This window comes from Nicotiana sylvestris, chromosome 1, assembly GCF_000393655.2.
Source record: "Nicotiana sylvestris chromosome 1, ASM39365v2, whole genome shotgun sequence".
NCBI lineage: Eukaryota > Viridiplantae > Streptophyta > Magnoliopsida > Solanales > Solanaceae > Nicotiana > Nicotiana sylvestris.
The window spans coordinates 127,712,769-127,737,096 of NC_091057.1; the positions used below are offsets into that span (position 1 = coordinate 127,712,769).

The following is a 24,328-nucleotide window of genomic DNA, read 5'->3' on the forward strand; positions in this document are numbered from 1 at the left end:
ACAAATTTAAAAACTTAATGATTATATTAAGAAATGGAAAGCAAAGGAAGCTGAATTGTAAAGAAGATGACCGACACAAACGAGGTGAATGTCTTCTGTCCAAACAAAGCAGATGTATACGAGATTTGGATTTGGACTCTTTTCACAATTGGGCTCAAGGTATTTTTGGGATCAAAGTGCTTGCGCTGCTGATTTTTGATCTATATTTTATTGGGCCCAAATTCGTCTGAAGCCTCTTGGGCCTGCTATAGAAGAAGACAAGACAACGTGTGCAGATTTTTTGTTTCTTGTAGATAAATTATTCTTTCTGTTTCTATCCAATAAATTTGTTATAGAATAGCTAATAGTCATAGGCCAAGTGACATAGTTAGTTATTGAAAGATTCTTTTTATTTGTATATAAGGACAAGTTTTGTATAGATTTCATTATTAAAAAAATATACAGAAAACTCTCAACTACATCCTCATTCTCTTATTCTTCTAACATGGTATCAGAGCAGTAGTGCTCCATCCTTCTTCAATCCATTTTTTTAGTTATATTCTAATCAACCATGGGAGACCAAGTCGAGCTCCTTTCAGCATCTGTCACAGCAACCAGCTCTCCTCAAATGGCAACAACTGCTTCTGCACTTCTTGACTCCTCACATCCCTTTTACCTCCACCCTTCTGATTCACCTGGAATGCTTCTTGTTAACTCCCCTTTTGATGGAAGAGGATATGGGGGCTGGAGAAGGGGAATGCTCATAGCTTTGTCTGCTAAGAACAAAGTAGGACTCATTGATGGAACATTTCTTCAGCCCAAAATCTCTTCTGATGACTTCAAGTCTTGGACACGTTGTAATGACATGATCATTTCTTGGCTCTCTCTTTCCAAAGCAATAGCAGAGAGTGTTCTGTACACCAAGACCCCCAAGGAAATCTAGGATGAGCTTGAAGAAAGGTTTGGTCAGAGTAGTGGACCACAACTTTATCACCTACAAAAGGAGATCAGTGAGTCAACACAAGGAAATTTGGACATAGCAAGATACTATACTAAGCTGAACAGGCGGTAGGATGAATTGGACAGTTTGGATATATGGCAACACTGTACCCGTGACTGCAGTTATGGTGGTAAACTCAAAAACTACAAATCTCAACAGGATAACAGACTCATTCAGTTCCTTATGGGACTGAATGACACTTATGCAGCAACTAGAAGCAATCTACTTCTGCTATCTCCTTTGCCTTCACTGAATCATGCCTACTCCTTGCTTATCAAAGATGAGAAGCAAAGAGAAGTACAGATCTCTCATCATCCAGCTTAAAGTGCCTTTGTTGCAGCTCAACAGTCCTATGAAGGGCAAAAAGTCACACCTACTAAGAAGTTCAACATGGAAACAAAGAAGGGAACTCAGTTTTGCAACTATTGCAAGAAGCAAAATCATACCATTGAAAACTGTTATAGATTGATTGGTTTTCCCTCAGATTTTAAGTTTACCTAATCCAAAAGATTCAATGGAGCAAAGAGCAATGCAGCAGTTTCCATAGAAACTCAACCAAATAGTGCAGGAGACCAACCCATGACACAAGATCAGTTTCACAGCCTTTACCAGTTCTTCAACAAGTGAAAGTTGATTCTCAAATTGAGCAGACATATGAGGAGACTGTGTCTGCTAATTGTGTTGGTATACCTCATTCCTCTTCCTCTTCCAAAACATATATCAATGTTTCTCTTCAATCTATTTCTTAGATTTTAGATTCAGGTGCTTCTGAGCACATGACTTCTGATTTGCAGCTTCTATTTAATGCCAAACTCCTTCCTAAGCCAGTCTATGTAAAGCTGCCTAATTCTGCTAAGGTGTTGGTTTATCAGGCAAGATCAATAGCTATTCTACCTGGCTTTACCCTATATCATGTTTTGTTTGTGCCATGTTTTAATTACAACTTATTGTCAGTACACAAGTTGTGTTTGCAATTTCATTCACTTATGATTTTCTCCTCTTTTGGTGCAACATTGCATGCCCCTTCACTGAAGAGGCCAGTGGTGCTTGGTAAAGTCACTAGAGGGATCTATGTCTTCAATTCAGTCCACTCAAGCCAAGTTGGTCCATCTAAGTTCCTCAAGCCTAGAGTAGTTATGTCTAATTTAATCAAGGCTTTTAGCCATTCTTTTTGTAATCAAAAGTCTAGTAGATCAGTTTCCAATTCTAGCACATGTTTAGCATCCATTTCTAAAGATGTAAGTTTATGGCATAATAGACTGGGACATATGCCCTTTTCTAATATGAAGTGCATCTCTTCTATTTCTTATTCTTCTTCTCCTTCTAATTTTTAGCCTTGTGATATTTGTGCTAAAGTTAGGCAAGTCAAATTATCTTTCCCCTCTAGTTCTATAACAACTAAATAGATTTTTGATCTTATTCATGTCGACACTTGGGGACCTTACAAAGCACATACTTATGATGGTTACAAATACTTTCTTACTATAGTGGATGATTATAGTAGAGACACATGGACATTTCTTCTCAAAACTAAGTCTAATGCTTTCACAATTCTCAAACAATTCTTAGCCATAACTGAGAGACAGTTTCACACCAAAGTAAAGGTTATAATATCGGATAATGCCCTTGAGTTGGGATCCAATCCAGTACCTCACAGTTCTTTGCTTCCCAAGGTATTCTTCATCAAACAACTTGTATTTCCTCTCCCTAACAAAATGGGGTTGTTGAGAGGAAGCATGAACATTTACTTGAAACCTGTAGGTCATTACCCTTTCAATCTAACCTTCCAGTCAAGTTTTGAGGGATTGCTTGTTGACGGCAACCTTTTTAATTAACAGATTTCCCTCTACGGTTCTAAAGATGAAGGCCCCTTATGAAGTCTTATTTGGTCAAACTCCTAACTATGGTATATTAAGAGCCTTTGGTTGCTTATGCTATGCGTCAACACTACCTACACACATATCCAAGCTAGATCCCAGATAAGTTAAGTATGTGTTTTTGGGGTATCCTTCTGGCAAGAAGGGATAAGCTACTTGATCTACAAACTCACAAGGTCTTTGTTTCAAGAGATGTTGTTTTCCATGAACACATCTTTCCCTTTACCTCTTTCAATCCCCTGTCACCTATATTTCCAGTCAAATTGTCTTCCCATTCCATTGACACTCCTGATCAAGCATTACCCGCACCTCCCTACTCTATACCTTCCCCATCTCTAACACCTAGACCTATTTCTTATATCATTGCCTCTTTACCACCATCCCCTATTTATTCTACTCCTTTACCCTTTACTTCTCCCATTTTTACTTCATCTACTTCAGCCTCTAACTCTCCCCCTTCCTTACTTTCCTCTTGCTCAATCTGATTCATCCTTATTTCCTACCACTCTACCTTCTCAACCTGCTCTCAGAAGATCCACCAGAGAACATCATTTACCCTCTTATTTGGATGATTACATCTGTAATTCAGTTGTTTTAACTAATTTGACTACCCACTGTTTTGCTTCCCCTATGTCCCCTTCTATCTTATCTTTTTCTGCCTACCAACCGAAATATCCTAAACACCATTTCCCATATTTCTGAACCTACCTCATTTTCCCAAGCCTCCCTTCATCCTGGTTGGCAGGAAGCCATGAACCAAGAACTTTCAGCTTTAGAGGCAAACAAAACTTGGGAGGTTGCGCAACTACCTAAGGATAGGAAAGCATTGCCCTGTAAGTGGGTTTACAAGGTGAAATACAAGCAGGATGGTTCACTAGAGAGGTTTAAAGCTCGGTTAGTCATCAGGGGTGACATACAAAGGGAAGGTATTGATTTCAATGAGACCTACTCCCTAGTTGTTAAGATGACAACCATCAGATGTTTATTGACAGTGGCAGTTAAGAAGTAGTGGGGTGTTTACCAATTGGACGTCAACAATGCTTTCCTCCATGGTGATTTATAGGAGGAAGTTTACATGATGTTTCCAGCTGGACTTACCCCTCCCACCCCTGCTCATGTTTGCAAACTGCACAAATCTCTCTATGGTTTGCACCAAGCCTCTAGGTAGTGGTATGCCAGACTTACTGCTGCTCTAAAGTTCAAAGGTTACTACTCACTCTTTTTCAGTAGGCAACACTACCATCATTGCTATCTATGCCGATGACATTTTACTTACAGGAGATGACCCTACAAAACTTAATTCTCTTAAGGTATTTCTAGACTCTAAGTTCAAAATCAAGGATTTAGGTCAAGCACATTATTTTTTGGGTATTGAAATCATCAGGGAAACACAAGGAATCATATTAACTCAAAGGAAATTTACCTTGGATCTTCTTTCTGAATTTGGCTGCTTGGACTCCAAACCAGCTTCTTCTCCTCTTGATCCTTATTACCACTTGCGTTTGAATGAAGGTGATCTTCTACCGGATCCTTTTATATATCGCAAACTTTTGGGCAAACTCAATTATCTAACTCACACCCATCCTAATTTGTCATTTGCTGTTTAGCACCTCAGTCAATTCATACAATCGCCTCGTCATCCTCATTTTGATGCTGCTTTACGTTGTTTACGTTACCTTCTTTTGGACCCTGGTTTAAGGCTTTTTCTCTCATCTAATCCCTCCTTCAAACTTGTTGCTTTTTGTGACTCCAATTGGGGCCGATGTCCGGACACTCGTATGTCTATTAGTGACTATTACATTTCCCTTGGTTCTTCTCCCATTTCTTGGAAGTCCAAGAAGCAATCTTTGGGGTCCCTTTCCTCCGCCGAGGCAGAGTACCGTTCTATGCGCCGAGTCGTCGCAGAACTCACATGGCTTCTCCGTCTTCTTGAAGACATTTCTCTTACTCCTTCTATTCCTGTACCTCTTCACTCTGACAGTCAGGCTGCTATCCATATTGCCAAAAATCCAGTCTTTCACGAACGCACCAAGCATGTCGACCTTGATTGTCACTTTGTCCGACAGCAATACCTTGCTGGTCTCATCTCTTTATCCTTTGTTCCATCCTCTTCTTAGATTGTCGATGTTTTCACAAAACGCCTTTCTGGTCCGATCCACAAGACTGTTTTGGGAAAGTTGGGGGTTGTTTCACATCCCTCCAACTTGAGGGGGGGGGGGTGTTGGAATCGAAGCTTCACAAATTTCAGAACTTAATGGTGATTCCATGAAGAATTGGAAAGCAAAGGAAGCTGAAATTGTGAAGAAGACGACCGACACAAACGAGGTGAATGTCTTCTGTCCAAACAAAGCAGATGTATAAGAGTTTTGGATATGGACTCTTTTCACAATTGGGATCAAGGTATTTTTGGGATCAATGTGCTTATGTTGCTGATTTTTGATCTATTTTTTATTGGGCCCAAGTTCGTCTGAATCCTCTTGGGCCTGCTATAGAAGAAGACAAGACAACGTGTGCAGATTTTTTGTTTCTTGTAGATAAATTATTCTTTCTGTTTCTATCCAATAAATTTGTTATAAAATAGCTAATAGTTATAGGCCAAGTGACATAGTTAGTTATTGAAAGATTCTTTTTATTTGTATATAAGGACAAGTTCTGTACAGATTTCATTATCAAAAAAATATACAGAAAATTCTCTCAATTACATCTTCATTCTCTTATTCTTATAACATGGTATCAGAGCAGTAGTGCTCGATCCTTCTTCAATCCATTTTTTTAGTTATATCCTAATCAACCATGGGAGACCAAGTCGAGCTCCCTTCAGCATCTGTCACAACAACCAGCTCTTCTCAGATGGCAACAACTGCTTCTGCACTTCTTGACTCCTCATATCCCTTTTACCTCCACCCTTCTAATTCACCTGGAATGCTTCTTGTTAACTCTCCTTTTGATGGAAGAGGATATGGGGGTTGGAGAAGGGGAATGCTCATAGCTTTGTCTGCTAAGAACAAAGTAGGACTCATTGATGGAACATTTCTTTAGCCCAAAATCTCTTTTGATGACTTCAAGTCTTGGACACATTGTTATGACATGTTCATTTCTTGGCTATTAAACTCTCTTTCCAAAGCAATAGTAGAGAGTGTTTTGTACACCAAGACCGCCAAGGAATTTTGGGATAATCTTGAAGAAAGATTTGGTCAGAGTAGTGGACCACAACTTTATCACCTATAAAAGGAGATCAGTGAGTCAACACAAGGAAATTTGGACATAGTAGGATACTATACTAAGCTGAAAAGGCTATGGGATGAATTGGACAGTCTGGATATATGCCAACACAGTACCTATGACTGCAGTTATGGTGGTAAACTTAAAAACTACAAATCTCAACAGGATAACAGACTCATTCAGTTCCTAATGGGACTGAATGACACTTATGCAGCAGCTAGAAGCAATCTACTTCTGCTATCTCCTTTGTCTTCACTGAATCATGCCCACTCCTTGCTTATCAGAGATAAGAAGCAAAGACAAGTACAGATTTCTCATCATCCAGCTGAAAGTGCCGTTGTTGCAGCTCAACAGTCCTATGGAGGGCAGAAAGTCACACCTGCTAAGAATTTCAACATGGAAACAACAATGCAGCAGTTTCCATGGAAACATCATATACTCAACCAAATAGTGCAGGAGACCAATCTATGACACAAGATCAGTTTCACAGCCTTTACCAGTTGCTTCAACAAGTGAAAGTTGGTTCTCAAATTGAGCAGACATATGAGGAGACAGTGTCTGCTAATTGTGCTGGTATACCTCATTCCTCTTCCTCATCCAAAACATATATAAGTGTTTCTCTTCAATCTATTTCTTGGATTTTAGATTCAGGTGCTTCTGAGCACATGACTTCTGATTTGGAGCTTCTATTTAATATCAAACTCCTTCCTAAGACATTCTAGGTAAAGCTGCCTAATTCTGCTAAGGTGTTGGTTTATCAGGCAGGATCAATAGCTATTCTACCTGGCTTTACCCTTTATCATGTTATGTTTGTGCCATGTTTTCATTACAACTAATTGTCGTACACAAGTTGTGTTTGAAATTTCATTCACTTATGATTTTCTCCTCTTTTGGTGCAACATTGCAGGCCCCTTCACTGAAGAGGCCAGTGGTGCTTGGTAAAGTCACTAGAGGGATCTATGTCTTCAATTCAGTCCACTCAAGCCAAGTTGGTCCAACCAAATTTCTCAAGCCTAGAGTAGTTATGTCTAATTTAATCAAGGCTTTTAGCCATTCTGTTTGTAGTCAAAAGTCTAGTAGAGCAGTTTCCAATTCTAGCACATGTTTAGCATCCTTCTAAAGATGTAAGTTTATGGCATAATAGACTGGGACATATGCCCTTTTCTAATATGAAATGCATCTCTTCTATTTCTTATTCTTCTTCTCCTTCTAATTTTTAGCCTTGTAATATTTGTGCTAAAGTTAAGCAAGTCAAATTATCTTTTCCCTCTAGTTCTATAACAACTAAACAAATTTTTGATCTTATTCATGTCGACACTTGGGGACCTTACAAAATACATGCTTATGATGGTTACAAATACTTTCTTACTATAGTGGATGATTATAGTAGAGGCACATGGACATTTCTTCTCAAAACTAAGTCTAATGCTTTCACAATGCTCAAACAATTCTTAGCCATAACTGAGAGACAGTTTCACACCAAAGTAAAGGTTATAAGATCAGATAATGCCCTTGAGTTGGGATCCAATCCCAGTACCTCACAGTTCTTTGATTCCCAAGGTATTCTTCATCAAAAAACTTGTGTTTCCTCTCCCCAACAAAATGGGGTTGTTGAGAGGAAGCATGGACATTTACTTGAAACCTGCAGGGCATTACTCTTCCAATCTAACCTTCAAGTCAAGTTTTGGGGGATTGCTTGTTGACAACAACCTTTTCAATTAACAGATTTCCCTCTACAGTTCTAAAGATGAAGACCCCGTATGAAGTCTAATTTGGTCAACCTCCTGACTATGGTACATTAAGAGCCTTTGGTTGCTTATGCTATGCTTCAATACTACCTACACACAGATCCAAGCTAGATCCCAGATCAGTTAAGTGTGTGTGTTTTGGGGTATCCTTCTAGCAAGAAGGGATATAAGCTACTTGATCTACAAACTCATAAGGTCTTTGTTTCAAGGGATGTTGTTTTCCATGAACACATCTTTCCCTATACCTCTATCAAGCCCATGTCACCTATATTTCCAGTCAAATTGTCTTCCCATTCCATTGACACTCTTGATCAAGTACCACCTGCACCTCCCTGCTCTATACCTTCCCCATCTCTAACACCTAGACCTATTTCTTTTAGCATTGCCTCTTTACCACCACCCCCTTTTAATTCTACTTATTTACCCTTTACTTCTCCCATTTCTACTTCACTTACTTCAGCCTCTGACTCTCCCCCTTCCCTACTTCCTCCTGCTCAATCTGATTCATCCCTATTTCCCACCACTCTACCTTCTCAACCTGCTCTCAGAAGATCCACCAGAGAACATTATTTACCATCTTATTTGGATGACTATATCTGCAATTCAGTTATTTTAACTAATCTGACTACCCACTGTTTTGCTTCCCCTATGTCCCCTTCTATCTTATCTTTTTCTGCCCTATCTTCCACTTACCAAAATATCCTAACCACCATTTTCCATATTTTTGAACCTACCTCATTTTCCCAAGCTTCCTTTCATCCTGGTTGGCAGGAAGCCATGAACCAAGAACTTGCACCTTTAGAGGCAAACAAAACTTGGGAGATTGTGCAACTACCTAAGGACAGGAAAGCATTGCCCTGTAAGTGGGTTTACAAGGTGAAATACAAGTAGGATGGTTTAGTAGAGAGGTTTAAAGCTCGGTTAGTCATCAGGGGTGACATGCAAAGGGAAGAGATTGATTTCAATGAGACCTACTCCCCAGTTGTTAAAATGATAACCATCATATGTTTATTGACAGTGGCAGTTAAGAAGCAGTGGGGTGTTTACCAATTGGACGTCAATAATGTTTTCCTCCTTAGTGATTTACAAGAGGAAGTTTACATGAAGTTTCCAGCTGGACTTACCCCTCCCACCCCTGCTCATGTTTGCAAACTGCGCAAATCTTTCTATGGTTTGCTCCAAGCCTCTAGGCAGTGGTATGCCAGGCTTACTACTACTCTTAATTTCAAAGGTTACTCTCATTCGCTCAACGATTACTCACACCTTTTCATGAAATTAGCAGGCAACACTACCATCATTGCTGTCTATGTCGATGACATTTTACTTACAAGAGATGACCCTACAGAACTTAATTCTCTTAACGTGTTTCTAGACTCTGAGTTCAAAATCAAGGATTTAGGTCAAGCACATTATTTGTTGGGTATTGAAATCATCAGGGAAACACAAGGAATCATATTAACTCAAAGGAAATTTACCTTGGATCTTCTTTCTGAATTTGGTTGCTTGGACTCCAAACCAACTTCTTCTCCTGTTGATCCTTGTTTCCACTTGCGTTTGAATAAAGGTGATCTTCTACCAGATCCTTTCATCTATCGCAAACTTTTGGGCAAACTCAATTATCTAACTCACACCCGTCCTGATTTGTCATTTGCTGTGCAACACCTCAGTCAATTCATGCAATCGCCTCGTCGTCCTCATTTTGATGCTGCTTTACGTTGTTTACGTTACTTTCTTTTGGACCCTGGTTTAGGGCTTTTTCTCTCATCTAATCCCTCATTAAAGCTTGTTGCATTTTGTGACTCCGATTGGGGCCGATGTCCGGACACTCGCAGGTCTATCAGTGGCTATTACATTTCCTTTGGTTCTTCTCCCATTTCTTGGAAGTTCAAGAAGTAATCTTTAGTATCCCTTTCCTCCGCCGAGGTAGAGTACCGTTCTATGCACTGAGTCGTCGCAGAACTCACATGGCTTCTCCGTCTTCTTGAAGACCTTTCTCTTACTCCTTCTATTCCTGTACCTATTCACTCTGACAGTCAGGCCGCTATCCACATCGCCAAAAATCCAGTCTTTCACGAACGCACCAAGCATGTCGTCCTTGATTGTCACTTTGTCCGACAGCAATACCTTGCTGGTCTCATCTCTTTATCCTTTGTTCCCTTCTCTCATATTGCCGATGTTTTCACAAAACCCCTTTCTGGTCCGATCCACAAGACTGTTTTGGGCAAGTTGGGGGTTGTTTCACATCCCTCCAACTTGAGGGGAGGGGGTGGTGTTGGAATCGAAGCTTCACAATTTTCATAACTTAATAGTGATTCCATGAAAAATTGGAAAGCAAAGGAAGCTAAGATTGTGAAGAAGACGACCGACACAAACGAGGTGAATGTCTTCTGTCCAAACAAAGCAGATGTATAAGAGATTTGGATTTGGACTCTTTTCACAATTGGGCTCAAAGTGGTTTTAGGATCAAAGTGCTTGTGCTGTTGATTTTTGATCTATTTTTTATTGGGCCCAAATTCGTCTGAAGCCTCTTGGGCCTGCTATAGAAGAAGACAAGACAACGTGGTTAAAATAGCACGGTATAGCCAATTTTCGGAATGGTCATTCAAAAATAGCCACCGTTTACGAAGTCAATGAAAAATAGCCACTATTTTGTTGCAATAAAGACCGGTCCCGCATAATATACGTGAGTTCGGTGCATCTGTGTACGAACTCTAGCATATTATGCTGGACCGATATACTTTGCTGATTCCTGTATAATATACGGGAGACTGGAGCACCGGTGCTCCAAACTCCAGTATATTATACTGGACATTTATACTTGCTGGAACTCCAGTATATTATGCTGGAGTTCTAGTGTACTTATGCTGGAACTCCAACATATTATGCTTGGAGTTCCAGCATAGTTATCCTGGAACTCCCGTATAATATGCTGGAGTTCAAGCATATTTATGCTGGAACTCCAGTATAATATACAAGCGTATTTTTCGGGTTTTGAACAGTATTTTCGCTCAGATTTATCTTTACATGAAAAATGGCTAAATTTCGATTACTTTTGAAATTGGGCTATTTTTGAATGACCAGATGTAAATCTGGCTATTTTTAAATTTCTCCCGACAACGTGTGCAAATTTTTTTGTTTCTCGTAGATAAATTATTCTTTCTGTTTCTATCCAATAAATTTGTTATAGAATAGCTAATAGTCATAGGCCAAGTAGCATAGTTAGTTATTGAAAGATTCTTTTTATTTGTATACAAGGACAAGTTTTGTACAAATTTCATTATAAAAAAAATATACAAAAAATTCTCTCAATTACATCTTCATTCTCTTATCTAAAAATCTAGTGAAAATTAGTATCATAAATTAAATTACGATTTTTTCTAATCTAGTATAATTCATTTCCTGTTTAATTCTTTAACGTCTTTAGCGCAAACAATTAGGGCAATCTTTCATCGATTTTTCTAGTGTATCTTATCTTTTATATCAACAAACACTTAATTAAGCGAATATGATTGCCGATGTAGTATTTTTATTGGATTTGCATTATTATAATACGAGAGGAGATCTTAATTTGCGGGCATAAGTACTTCAAGTTATTGAAAACAAATAACACGACATATTTGTTCATACTTAAATAAAAAAAAAGAATCTATCCGCAAAAGTCAAAGTTTAATTATAATATCAGATAAAAAGGGAATTAGAGACTTAGAGCCCGTTTGGCTTAGCTGACGTAGAGTGGCTGATAAACATTAGGTGCTGAAAAACACTTTTAAGTACTGAAGTTGATTTAAAAAATAAGCAGTTACATGTTTGGATAAAAGTACTGAAATTAATAATAAGCAGCTGAAGAACTGGTTATACGAAGAGTTTTGTTTTAAAAAGAAGTACTTTAGAGATAGAATAGTAAATATTTTGGTCAAATCCAAAGTACTTATAAGCTGAAATTTGATAAGTTGGGGGAGATAAACTTATGACTTTTGGCTTATTTTTGGTTTATAAGCATTTAACTTATAAGCACTTTTAATTTTATCAAACGTGTAAAGAAGCCAAAAGTGCTTATAAGCCAGTTTGACCAGCTTATAAGCTTAGCCAAACACCCTCTTAATTTGGAAGACTAAAACATTTATTGTCTAACAAATAAATCGTGTATCTATCCACAAAAGTGAAAGTTTAATTATAATATCAGATAAAAAGGAAATTAGAGACTTAATTTGGAAGACTAATAGCCTGTTTGGCCAAGCTTTTTTTTGGGCCAAAAGTGCTTTTTTTGGCCAAAAATTGAGGTATTTGGCCTTTTTGGCCAAGTATTTGGAAGGAAAAAAGTGTTTTTGAGGAGAAACAGAAACAATTTTGGAGAAGCAGAAAAAATTAGCTTCTCTCCCAAACACTTTTCTGAGAAGCACTTTTGAGAAAAATACACTTAGAAACAGTTTTCAAAAGCTTGACCAAACACTAATTGCTACTCAAAAATGCTTTTCAAATTGCTGCTTCTCACCAAAAATACTTTTTAAAAAAGTACTTTTGTGAAAAACACTTCTCAAAATAAGCTGATTTTAAAAGTTTTGCCAAACGGGCTATAAAGCATTTATTGTCTAACAAATAAATCGTGTGTCATCCTCAAATTACATGCTTGAATAACTGATGAACGAAGAAAATTAAATGGGAGAAGATCCTATCATGCTTTCATTACTCTTGCAATAAATCAAAACAAGGAAAATATATAATCAAATTTTTACATTTTCCTCGAAAAATACAAAAAAGGAAAAAGAAGAAAGTGCAAAATCAAGAAATAAAAAATAACTGACGTGGGTGAGTTATCCCACGTCTCAAATAGAAAAAACAGATCCTAACTGCTTAAATTGCCAAACATGCAAAAATAACAAAAATAACCCCTTCCAAGTCACGTGACTCTCTCTCCATAATTTGCTCTAATTTCTCACGACACCCACAAATTCACGTGACCACTTAAAAAATATAGTAAATGAAAAAAGGGAAAAGAAGACTATAATTACTAAGGAACATAAGGTGATTTTTCATTTGTCCAAATTTCGATAATTCCTTGTGTTTGTGTAGCACCTAAGGCGTAATCTGAAGGGTAGTGAAATGATAGAAAATCATGTAAGGCTTAAGTCCAAATTCTAATTGAAAAAAGTAAGGTGATTTTTTATTTATTTAAATTTGATAAATAATATTATCAAACACTTAATAAGAGCTAAAGCAGATATCAAATCGAATTTTCGTGGAGATTCTAAGCCGATTCAAAATATGCCACCATTATTTAAAAAGAAAATTTCCTTGTCAAAAAATAAAGTAAGTATGGCAAAATTTTTGAAAAAAAAAAAAAAGTCGAATACATTTAAAATGTAGGCACATCCCCACGATGGCATTAAATTAATTAATACGGAGCATGGCCTAAAATATAAAGAGCATTCAGACTCCAACTAACCCTCTCTCTTCACCTATATATCACGACCATTATATACCGCTAACCCTATAATTCTTTCTCCCACTGCAAATTAAACTCCTATTTCTCTCTCTTACTTTCTCTCTCAACATATATATACAGAAGACCAGTATATCTATACATGTATTCTATGGACAATATGGCTGTAAAACAGATATCTTATGGGGCAGTAAACATGTTCAGAACAGAAACAGGGTACACTGATTTAGAAAAGAGGCAACTTTTCTTGAGAAGCTACCAATTCAGCAGGAAGCAGAGTGTTACTGAGAAGATGAAAAATTCATTCTTTAGAGTGAAAAGGGTGATATGGGTAAAGCTCAAATCAGCAAGAAAAATCAGAAAATTGGTTTGGTTGAGGCTCAAATATGGTATCTTTGGCTATAGAAGAAGAAGGGTTTTTCGCCGACTTCACAATTCCAGTTATAATTGTTATACTACTGGGTGTTCATCTTCTTGTTTCTGGTAGGATAAACTTTTTTTTAATATTTATTTTTAGTATTCTTTTGGTTTATTTGGGATTTAAGTAGTAGTAAATTGGGTGTGTTTAGACTTTAGTACTGAAGGAGAAAAAATAAATGGAAGTTCTCTGCTGATTTTGTTTTCTCCAGTTAATTACTTTCTACGTATGTATACATATATTTCATTAGTCTAGTCAAAGTGATGGTATCTCAGCTCTATTTTGATGTTTTTTTTCTGTTCTAGACAACTTTTTTGGATACTGATTCTAGTAATAAATTCAGAGTTTTATTCAGATTGGAGACTCAAGAAGTGAATAATTTTGTCTTTGGTGTGTTAGAATAATATGAGGAGTCAATGAGTAGATTTAATTCTTGTGTAAATCTATTGTTCTCCACACTCCAAATAATCCTCCCCAACCCACAAAATCCCCAAAGTCATATCTCACATTCCCATTACTCTATCCAGAATGCACCGCCATATGCTCTACCTCCTCAAGACCAGCAATGGCTTGCACCACCTCCATAAGCATATCAATCACTTACCGGCAAGAGGTTCCAACCGAGGCCAGAGGACAAATGAAAAGGCAGCAGCAAAGAGAAAAGTCTTCCACTCCTATTGGAGAATCATATGCCAGTTTATTCCAAAAGTTGAGTCGATTGGACATGTTGAAGCCGATTTATTTAAAATGTCGAACCCCTTCCAAAGAACCTTGATTATTTTCTGAGATGCGCGTATTGTCCTGATGTCTAAATAGAGCAGTGTTGACATTTGAAAAGAATAGTCCAGAAGCTTATTGATGCAGGTGACATTATCGTGCAAAATCCAGATGCAACAGATACTAGCCAAAAGCCATTACTTGTTCATGATGAGACGTATAAGGTGCGCATGATTTGTGTTGAAAATGGATACGAGAGCTCTTCCAAGTTCCTTGGCAAGCCATTTGCCGCGAAGTCGATCTTAAGAACGAGTTGGTAAAATGACCCAAAAGCCATTTGCTTAGGTAAATGTGATTGAGACCTATAAAGGTCCTAGTAGTGTCGATGTGCAACTCAATGGCTAAGATGTCGAGCTTGGTAATTGGAAAGACAATCATTTCTTGGCTAGTCAGGAAGGAGTCTTGGTAGTTCATTTTGTTGTCATTTATGTTATCAGAGTTATTTCAAGGTTGTAATTCGGATATTGTCTTGTGACTCAAACCCTTCTATCCTTTTTTTTGCCTAGTTCATTTAGTCTTATTAACTCGCTTAGTGCCATTCGGTTGTTCTAGGATTGTAACCCAGGTTTTTATTTTATTTGTTTTATTGTTCAAACCCTTTTACCATTTATTTAATTCAACCTCATGTTATTTTAGCCGTTTTTGTTTAGTTTTCTTTTCTTTTATAGTTCTTTTCATGTTGATTCAAGTGACATGACATCCATGTGAATTTTTAGCTTGATCTTAGAATTTAGTCTAATTATGGAACAATGAAACAACTTTTGACGATGATAAAGGCATTTGAGGAAATAAGTAAAGGATCAGACATTTTGAGATTATTTTAAAGCCTGAATTAAGTGAAATTGAGCCAGATAGTTTGGGAAGTTGAGGACGACAAGAACATGTGACAATCATGCTAAATGACTTTTACCATGACACAATCCACCAGGTCAGACAATCACTTGCTCATTTTCCCTTGTGCTGTATTTTTACTCGTGCCCTAACAGATTCTATGTTCTACAATGGATGCAGTTCACTCCTACATATCATGATTATGTTCTTTATTATCACGGTGATGGTGAAGAGGAAGGGGGGGGGGTGCAACTAAGTACAGGGCAAGGACATTCGTCCCAATTGGCCCAGAGATGGATACTGTCAGGAAATGTAAGTACATATTTGGAAACAAACAGGAAGATGTACAATTATCTAATATCTCTCCCTCTGCTAATAACAACAATCCACAAAATCCTGGTGTAGGACACCAAGTAGGGAAATCCGAAGCAATGAATTGCTCGCTGCTTATGGACGCATCAAGTAATGTTTCAGCGCCTTATGACCTATCATTGATAGATGTGGACATTTCAAATTATCCGTCTAAGGTACCTGCAGCCAATTCTGGGACAAGGTGACAATGACGTTGGATTTTCATTCATGTGTCAATTTTTCTTTTTTTCTTTAGTTTTTGTTGGGAATTAGATGTGCACTAGCGTCTAACGTGATCCAGATTGTGTTGCTATGGAGCTCAGAGTTGTAACTTAGTTTGTAAATGTAGGCAAAGCTAGTTTTCAGCCATTTCTTTTTGATTGTTTGATCCTATTTCCATATTTTGTGTAATTAGAGAAAACCTCTATTATGTTTGTCACCCCCTCTTTTTAACCTTAACCCCTTTAAAAGAAGATACGGTAATTTTTAAAAGCTCAAAAGGGTTTTCAATTTTAATGTGAAAAAGATTGTATTTCGAAAGAATTCCCAGAGTCGCCACTTGACATAGAAATTTGATGTACCAAGTCACCGTTTGAAAATAATTTTTCTTTCAAAATACATTTGACTCCAAAACTGATTTGCACCAAAAACTTTGACTCGCGAGAAAGTATTAGGCATTCTCGAAGTCTTGTGAAAGTCATAGTTGCATACATGATTTAGTTGGCTTTTAAGAATACTCAAATTAAGGTAAAACACACACAAAAAGAACATAAACATAAAACAGGTTCGAGGTTGTCCCTACCTAAATAAAGGAAAATAAAAAGAAAAGAAAATTAAAGTCCTAAACTATGCTTCCTGAACGTTCCCGTCTTCATTTACACGTACTTCGGCATTTTCGGGATAATAATATTTACAAGCTTCTCGGGGCATTTCCCGAATAAAACAATAAACTAAGGGACAACCTCTAACCTCAAAAGAAATATAAAATCCTAAAGTTTGCCTACCCAAGTATTATCGATCCTAGCTTGCTCCTATCGGTTCTAAGCAAATAAAATATAACAATAAAATAAAGTGGTAAAATATTTAAACTTCAATTTCTCCTAGTTTTGGTTAAGACTTGTATCACGCAGCACAATCATAACTCAACTAATGGCCATTCCAGTTTTTACCAGTATGTATGACGAGCCATATTTAATTAGAATTTTTACCTCATATAGCAAAGGTTAACACCTTATTTATTTTAAATAAATACCATTTAAAAAGAATTATATTCTATAGATACCTTTTAAGGTTTATAGCAAAATATTTAATTTTGGTTACCTCCTAGTCTTAAGCTACTAAATACGCTATTCAGTTATACTATTTTCTTTCTCTCTCTACTTTGATACATCCCATTCTCTTCCCCCATCCCATTAAAATTTCCGCTCTCCTCCTCCTTCTAACGGCAGCTTCTCAACTGAAAAATCCAGCAACCAGCAGCACAACAACAACAAACCCTAACCTGAAGACCCAATCATGCCGAAGCAAATCCACGAAATCGTTGGTGATTATCTCGCTGTATTCCGTCGCTGAAGACCCAATCTCACCAACTTTACAATGCTTGACTTCATCACACATTTATCTTTCATTGATGCCTGGATTTCATTCCATGCAGATAACTAGACAAGAAACCAATTAAGTTTCGATTTAATATTCTGTAAGTTCCGGTTCAACTAGCGTTCTGCAAGATCTTTGAAGATGGAAGGACTATTTGGCTACAAGGCGGAAATTAGGGTTTGTTCTTGAGCAAAGACGACGGAGTTTTGGAGCTGAGCAACTTGATTTTCTGTTAATATATTTCAATGTATTTTCAACGTATCACACTGTATTTTCATGTATTTCATTGTATTCATTGTCTTTTTTTCCATTATAATTCAATGTATCTCGCTGTATTCCGTGTATTTCATTGTATTCATTATCTTTTTATTTTTTATTTTTCAATGTATCCCGTTGTATTCTATGTATTTTATTGTATTCACTATCTCGCTATATGCCATGAATGTATTCATATGTTTTTTTAATTAATATAATTTACGTATTCAAATGTATTATATAATTTCTCTGAAGATTGCTATATTTTTGGGGTATTTTTCAGTTGAGAATCTTTTTTATAACCGGAAATACAAATTTTGTGTGTTATAATTGAGTTTGTTGAGTTATATTAGAAGTCTATTATGTTAATTGATACACTTTCCGTTTAAAAACAGTGTAATCCCCTGTTTCACACCGTGAATACAGTCGAATACAGTAATCTGTCCAGCTGTAATCCCATGTTTGACGCGATGAATACAGTCGAATACACTCGAATACAACAACTGATTAGTTGAACTTCCCTGATTCACGCCTATTTTTGCTAATGTATTCATGAATACAATAGCTTAAATGCATCAAATACATCTTATAACCACAGAAAATGTATCTATAATCCGTAATATAGCAAATGGTATCTATAGATGACTAATTACTACTAAAAGATAGTGCTTTATGAAAATTTCCCCTTAAATTTAACTTAATCCAATAACTTCTCGGTCTATTTAATTAATATGGCCCAAGACCCCACATCATTCTTATATGAAATTTTTACCTCCTATAGCAAAGGTCACCTTATTTATTTTAATTAAATATCATTTAAAAAAATTATATTCTATAGATATTTTTTAAGGTTTATAGCAAAATATTTACTTTTGGTTATCTCCTAGCCCTAAGTCACTAAATACGCTAATCAGTTATACTATTTTCTTTCTCTCTCTACTTTGATACATCCCATTCTCTTCCCCCATCCCATTAAAATTTCCGATATCCTCCTCCTTCCACCGGATTTGTGCAAAGCCCACTTCAGAAATTGCTCCGGCTCCCCGCATCTGGTTAAGAGAAACCCAGTTCAGAAACCTCTTTGTCTAAAGTTTCTGATCCTAAAATTTCTCTTCTTTAAGCTTTGATTTTGATAGTCACAACATATGGGGCTTATCCTGCTATTCACCGCAAGTTCCCTAAGATTTTATTGCAATTTGGTGGTTTTAGAAATTTGAAGCCTGTGGTGTGATTGGCCTTTGAGAATTTTGGTGGGTTACATCTTTGGTTTTGGTTGGATTCATGAATCAAGACAAGAATAATAGGTTTCGACTTTTTCTATGTTTTGGATTCTTCTAGGACCTTCGTCTGTGGTGGTAGTTTCAGCAAATACAGCGATGTCCTTATCAAAGTCAAACAGAGTGTACAGAATCTTCAAATACAGCGAGATACATTCAAATTACTTATGGAATCATGGTCGGAATCCGATGGGTCGTCGGAAAATTATCGACTAAAATAGGTCGTCTAAAATTTGGGGTTGAGCAATTTGAAGATTTGTTACCTTTTTTAAGAGCATTTCAATGTATCTCGCTGTATTTCTATGTATTTCATTGTATTCACTATCTTTTTTTCATTGTAATTCAATGTATCTCGTTGTATTCCATGTATTTCATTGTATTCAGTGTCTTTTTTTCTCATTGTATTTCAATGTATCCCTCTGTATTCTATCTATTTCATTGTATTTTGCGGTTGAGAATCTTTTTTATAACTGAAAAATACAAAATTTATGTGTTATAATTGAGTTTGTTGAGTTATATTAGGAGTCTATTATGTTAATTGATTCACTTTCCGTTTTAAAAATAGTGTAATCCCCTATTTCACGCCGTGAATACAGTCGAATACAATAATCTGTCCAACTGTAATCCCATGTTTCACTCCATGAATACAGCCGAATACACTCAAATACAACAACTGATTAGCTGAACTTCCCTGATTCACGCCTATTTTTGCTACTGTATTCATGAATACAATAACTTAAATGTATCAAATACATCTTATAACCACAGAAAAGGTATCTATATTCCGTAATATAGCAAATTGTATTTATAGATGGCTAATGTAAGCATGTGATTTTTGCCCTATATGAGAATTACTCCCAAAAAATTCAAAAAATAAAACAATTTTTTGATTGTTTGCAATTGTTGTGAATTTTGTGTTATTTTTCTTGTATTGTTTGCATTTGTCTGTGCATGTTTATTTGCTAAATTAATAATAATAAAAAAATACAAAAATATGTCGCATTTGCATTTAGGATTTAGGTTTGCAATTATGAGTAATTAAGTTTGTTTTACAAGAATGAAAATTACAGAAATAAACATCTTTTGCATTTTTAGCATTTAATGTCCAAATTGTGTGATTTTATTTTATTGATGATTAATTTTGGGTGATAATTACTATTAGAAGTTAATTAGTATTTTAAGATAATTTTCGTTTTTATAATTTAATTTCATACATTTTAGTTTTATCAAAAAGTAAAAGAAAAAAGAACAAAAAATAGACGAAAATCGGATTGGGCCTCTTCTTCAATTTTAAACCACAGGCCCAAAGATACCCAACCTTCCCCTACGACCCGGTCCATTTCGACCCGGGTCGACCCAGTCCATAACCCCAAAGACCCAACACCCCTATCTCCCTATCTTTCATTTTTCACAAAACAAAACCCTAAAAACAAAACCATCCGCCCCCCTTTGCTGCACCATCTTCCCCAAACACCCTCTCCACCTTCAACCCTCCCATGGCTGCCCTCGCTACTTCCCTTCCACCTCATGACCAGCTGCTCCACCAAGCAAGCATCCATGAACGTCGACCACCCTCCAGTCCACAAGCCTCCTCCTCACGACCAGTGCTGCCGCTGCTTCGTCTTCATTCTCCGTCGTGAAACTAACCACCATGAACGACGTCGACCACTGCTGCTGCTTCATCTTCTTCATCATCTCCCTGTCGTCAACCTCCAAACGACCAACCAGTGACCCCCATCGTTCTGCTTCTAACTCCAGTCAACTAGCGCGTCAAGGTTCCGTTCGAATCCGGGCTTCAAACTAGTAGGTTTCCATTATCTTGTCTCTTAGTTTTCATTCAGTGAATTCATCTTCCGTTCCTTTTCTTCTTGTGTTTGTGTGCCAATGGTTTGGTTTGAATTCGAACCTAGACCTTTGTTTGTATTAGAGATAATTTGTGTTCATTTTTTGTTTGAAGTTTGTTAGTTGTTCGTCAAGTGATTTAATGTCGAGTGTTCATTTTAGTTTGAATCATTTCATCCTTGTTATAATGTTGTTAGATTTAATTTGAAGTTTAATTGATTTTTGAGTTTAGTGATTTGAATTTACTTGTTTGTTATGATCAATTTGTTGTTGTTGTTGAATCTGAAAGTAGGTTTGTTGTTAAAAAATATTGTTCAGTCAAAATAATTCCAGTTGTTTCTTTGTTGTTCATCATTTAGTTTGAATTTGTTGTTTGAATTTGTTTAGGAATTGGTTATAGCTGTTGTATTTTGGTTAGAATTGATTAGGCGAATTGGTTATAGCTGATGGGGGTAGATTGGTAAATTGCAGTATATTCAGGGGTAAAATGGTAATTTCAGTAAGGTCACAGGGGTATTTTTTGAATTGAAAATTTGGGACAATTATTTAATCTGAGTGCTCCGCCCACTAGGCATTAATAATATTACAATAGTACATGGTTGGGGACAAGACATGTAATGGTGGGAATGAATACATTGTTTAATACATGGTGGGGGACAAGACATGTTGTAATGGGCAATAATTCATTGTTTAATATAGTGATGGACAAGACATATGGTGGTGAGAATTAATGTATTTGTTTAGTATAGTGGGGAACAAAGCATGCAAGTGTGGGGAACAAAACATAATGGGATGGAAAGATTAAAAAGGGATTGATTAAAGTATGTTGCCCATACCTGCTTTGGGTTTTAAATAGAGTCACTTAGGATGGTTTTGGGGAGAGGATTTTTTTGGAGGGACGAAGACATTCTGGAAATCTAGAGAAGGGTTGAACATTTCTCTGAAAATCTTAAGAGAGTGCTGGAGAGTTTAAAAAGAGAAAACAAAAACAAAGTGAGAGACGAGTTTAGTTTCGGGTTTAATACACGCGTGGTTGAGTCTGTTTGTGGTGATGCGGGTTGTTGCTGTTTGGTCTTTTACAAACTTTTGGGGTTGTTCTATCGAGTTTGCTTGGTTTTCTTCAAACTTTCCCGGGCCTCGAATCTGGTTTGACTTGCTGCTATTGGGTTGCTGTTGTCTTGCCGTGTTATTACTGTTGCTGACTGCTCTTTCATCTTCTTGTATTGTCATTTCCAGGTACACAGCTGTAACCTTGGTCATTTGTAAGCCGAAAATATAAGCATGAATATACATGAAGATTTGAAGCTTTAAGTTTGATCTAGATTTTCTACTGATTTGTATATTAGGATAGAATATCATGCAAATGCCTGCGGAATGCCTAAACTGGACTGTTGAATCTATTTCTACAAACATGTGAATAATGTTAGTAAACTAATATTCTCGAATGTTAGTGATTGATGTTAGCTTAATGTCGGTTCTTTAGCATTGACGCATTTCTTCGACAAATCGTAAAAAGAGTAAAAAATGGCTTTGTATTACACATAGTCAATTCCAATAGTTCAAGTCATCTAATAATGTTAGTTTAAATTAATCAATGAATAGTTGGTCTGTTTTGATATTACCGGGTGTCAATCTCGTGTCCTATTCATAATCTCAACTTTAGTGTTATTAACTAGTAGAATAAGGAACGAAATAATCTCCCTTTGTACAAGCCCGATTACAATTTCCCATTTTGCATTTTCGTCTTAGACTAGTAACTAATAAGTCACGCCCCCTTTTTAAGCATGTAATTAATTTGGAGATTTTCTTTTAGAGACAAACTTAATAAAAATGTAGTCACTTTAGGATTGTCCTTTTAAAATAAATGAGATGAGCCTCGCTGGATAAACACATAAATGGCGGGGCCCTCGTTAAATGTATGTATTAAATACTTAGATTCCGGGACGGGTCGTTTAGCAAATTCCACGGCCCTACCCAAAATAAAGATACGCTAGTCGCTTTAGGCGCGTATTTAATAATGTTATCTTCTTAAACTCGGGTGCACATTTATGTGACCCAAATCCAAATCTCAACAGAGTTGAAATGTGCCAACCACGGGTGCATTGATGTAACGTGGTTCGAGATGTATTTCCACGATGTTGCAATTCTTGATAAAAATAATAATAATGATAAAAGCAGTTAAAAGTTAGAATTCGCACATAGGTTCAACATGTATTAAATCAGATAATCAAGCCGAATATGACAGTTGAGCGACCGTGCTAGAACCACGGAACTCGGGAATGCCTAACACCTTCTCCCGGGTTAACAGAATTCCTTATCCGGATTTCTGGTGCGCAGACTGTTAAACAGAGTCAATATTTTCCTCGATTCGGGATTCAACCGGTGACTTGGGACACCATAAATCTCCCAAGTGGCGACTCTGAAATAAATAAATAAATCCCGTTTCGATTGTCCTTTAATTGAAAAAACTCTCTTTTACGCCCCTTTGCGGGGTGTAGGCAAAAAAGGAGGTGTGACAGCTAATTCTTACTAAAAGATAGTGCTTTATGAAAATTTCTCTCCTTATAATTTTATCACAATCCGACAACCTCAAATCAAATGAAACGTTAACAGAGGATAATTTCAAAAACCCATTTCAGTTAAGGTCTTAAGTCAATTCAACCAATCCATAGAAAAACACATCATGAACAAAGTCTCATACGCAATATTAAGTGAAAGGGGCAAGAAATGGACCTTTGTGAGCAAATCTTTTCAATTTAACAGTCTCCAGCCAAAACTTGTACAATCGCCACGGGTGAATTGTAAAATAAAGTCACTGACCAAATTTGAACCCAAAAATTGACTCAAGATGGAAATCGCGCACGGCCTCAACGAACCTCGACCACAAACCGATGAGATAACTCTTAGTTAAGCAGGAATTAATTTTAATACTCGACAGACCATGGACAAGACCTTAACCGAAGCTCCGACACATTCGACCTCGTCGGAAATTCGAGACTAGTCGGAAAGACAAACTTCGAACCCCAAACTTTAAAAGCCTCACTTCGACTCCATTGTGGGGTGATGCTCGATTTTTGTGGGTGGCGGGACGTTAGAGTTTAGGTGTTTGACTGGAGTTTTTTCGCTGGTTTTGATTGATTTTTGGATATGGTTTCACTGCTGATTTTTGATGGAAAAAGTGGCGTGTTTGGTGTTGAACTCGACTGAAAAAGGAAGATGCTACATGGCTTTGTTTTGGGGCTGGTTGAGGTCGCTTTTGAGCTTGATTTGGGGTGTTTTTCAGCTCGTTTTTTGTGATGACCAATAGGTCATCTAGAGCTTTAACCCTTAATTTTGTGTTTTGAAACCTCAAAAAGATCCTTTTAGCTATCCTGATTTTGCTGCACAGTGCCTTTTTTGGGAAGGCTTTTATATGAAAAATTGATTAGAATGTGAACTCGTGCTTTAAAACTCATTTGGGTTAACTTCGGTCAACTTTTTGAGCAAATGAACTCGGATTTGTATTTTGACGGTCCCGATGGATCCGTATCTTGATTTGGGACTTGAGCGTATGCCCGAAATCAAATTCGAAGGTCCCTAGCTTGATTTATCGTAATTTGTTGAAAATTTGAATTTTAAAGGTTTAAAAAAATTTCAAGTTTGACCAATGCTTGACTTTATTGCTATCGGGTCCGGATTTTGGTTTTGGAACTTGGTATAAGTTCATTACTATATT

The 24,328-nt window shown here is 36.8% G+C and overlaps 1 protein-coding gene and 1 long non-coding RNA gene across 2 annotated transcripts; both read left to right on the forward strand.

Annotated features, from left to right (window-relative positions):
- Nucleotides 1-550: 550 nt before the first annotated feature.
- LOC138874494 (uncharacterized) lies at nucleotides 551-4,973 on the forward strand. Its single transcript, XM_070152981.1, has 7 exons — nucleotides 551-894; nucleotides 1,102-1,276; nucleotides 1,729-2,217; nucleotides 2,386-2,652; nucleotides 3,602-3,782; nucleotides 4,087-4,166; nucleotides 4,464-4,973. The coding sequence occupies exons 1-7, from the start codon at nucleotides 551-553 to the stop codon at nucleotides 4,971-4,973; spliced, it is 2,046 nt and encodes a 681-aa protein (XP_070009082.1).
- Nucleotides 4,974-15,531: 10,558 nt separating this feature from the next.
- Nucleotides 15,532-16,024, forward strand: LOC104228466 (uncharacterized). Its single transcript, XR_711341.2, has 2 exons — nucleotides 15,532-15,604; nucleotides 15,698-16,024. It is a non-coding gene; the product is annotated as an uncharacterized lncRNA (long non-coding RNA).
- Nucleotides 16,025-24,328: the final 8,304 nt, after the last annotated feature.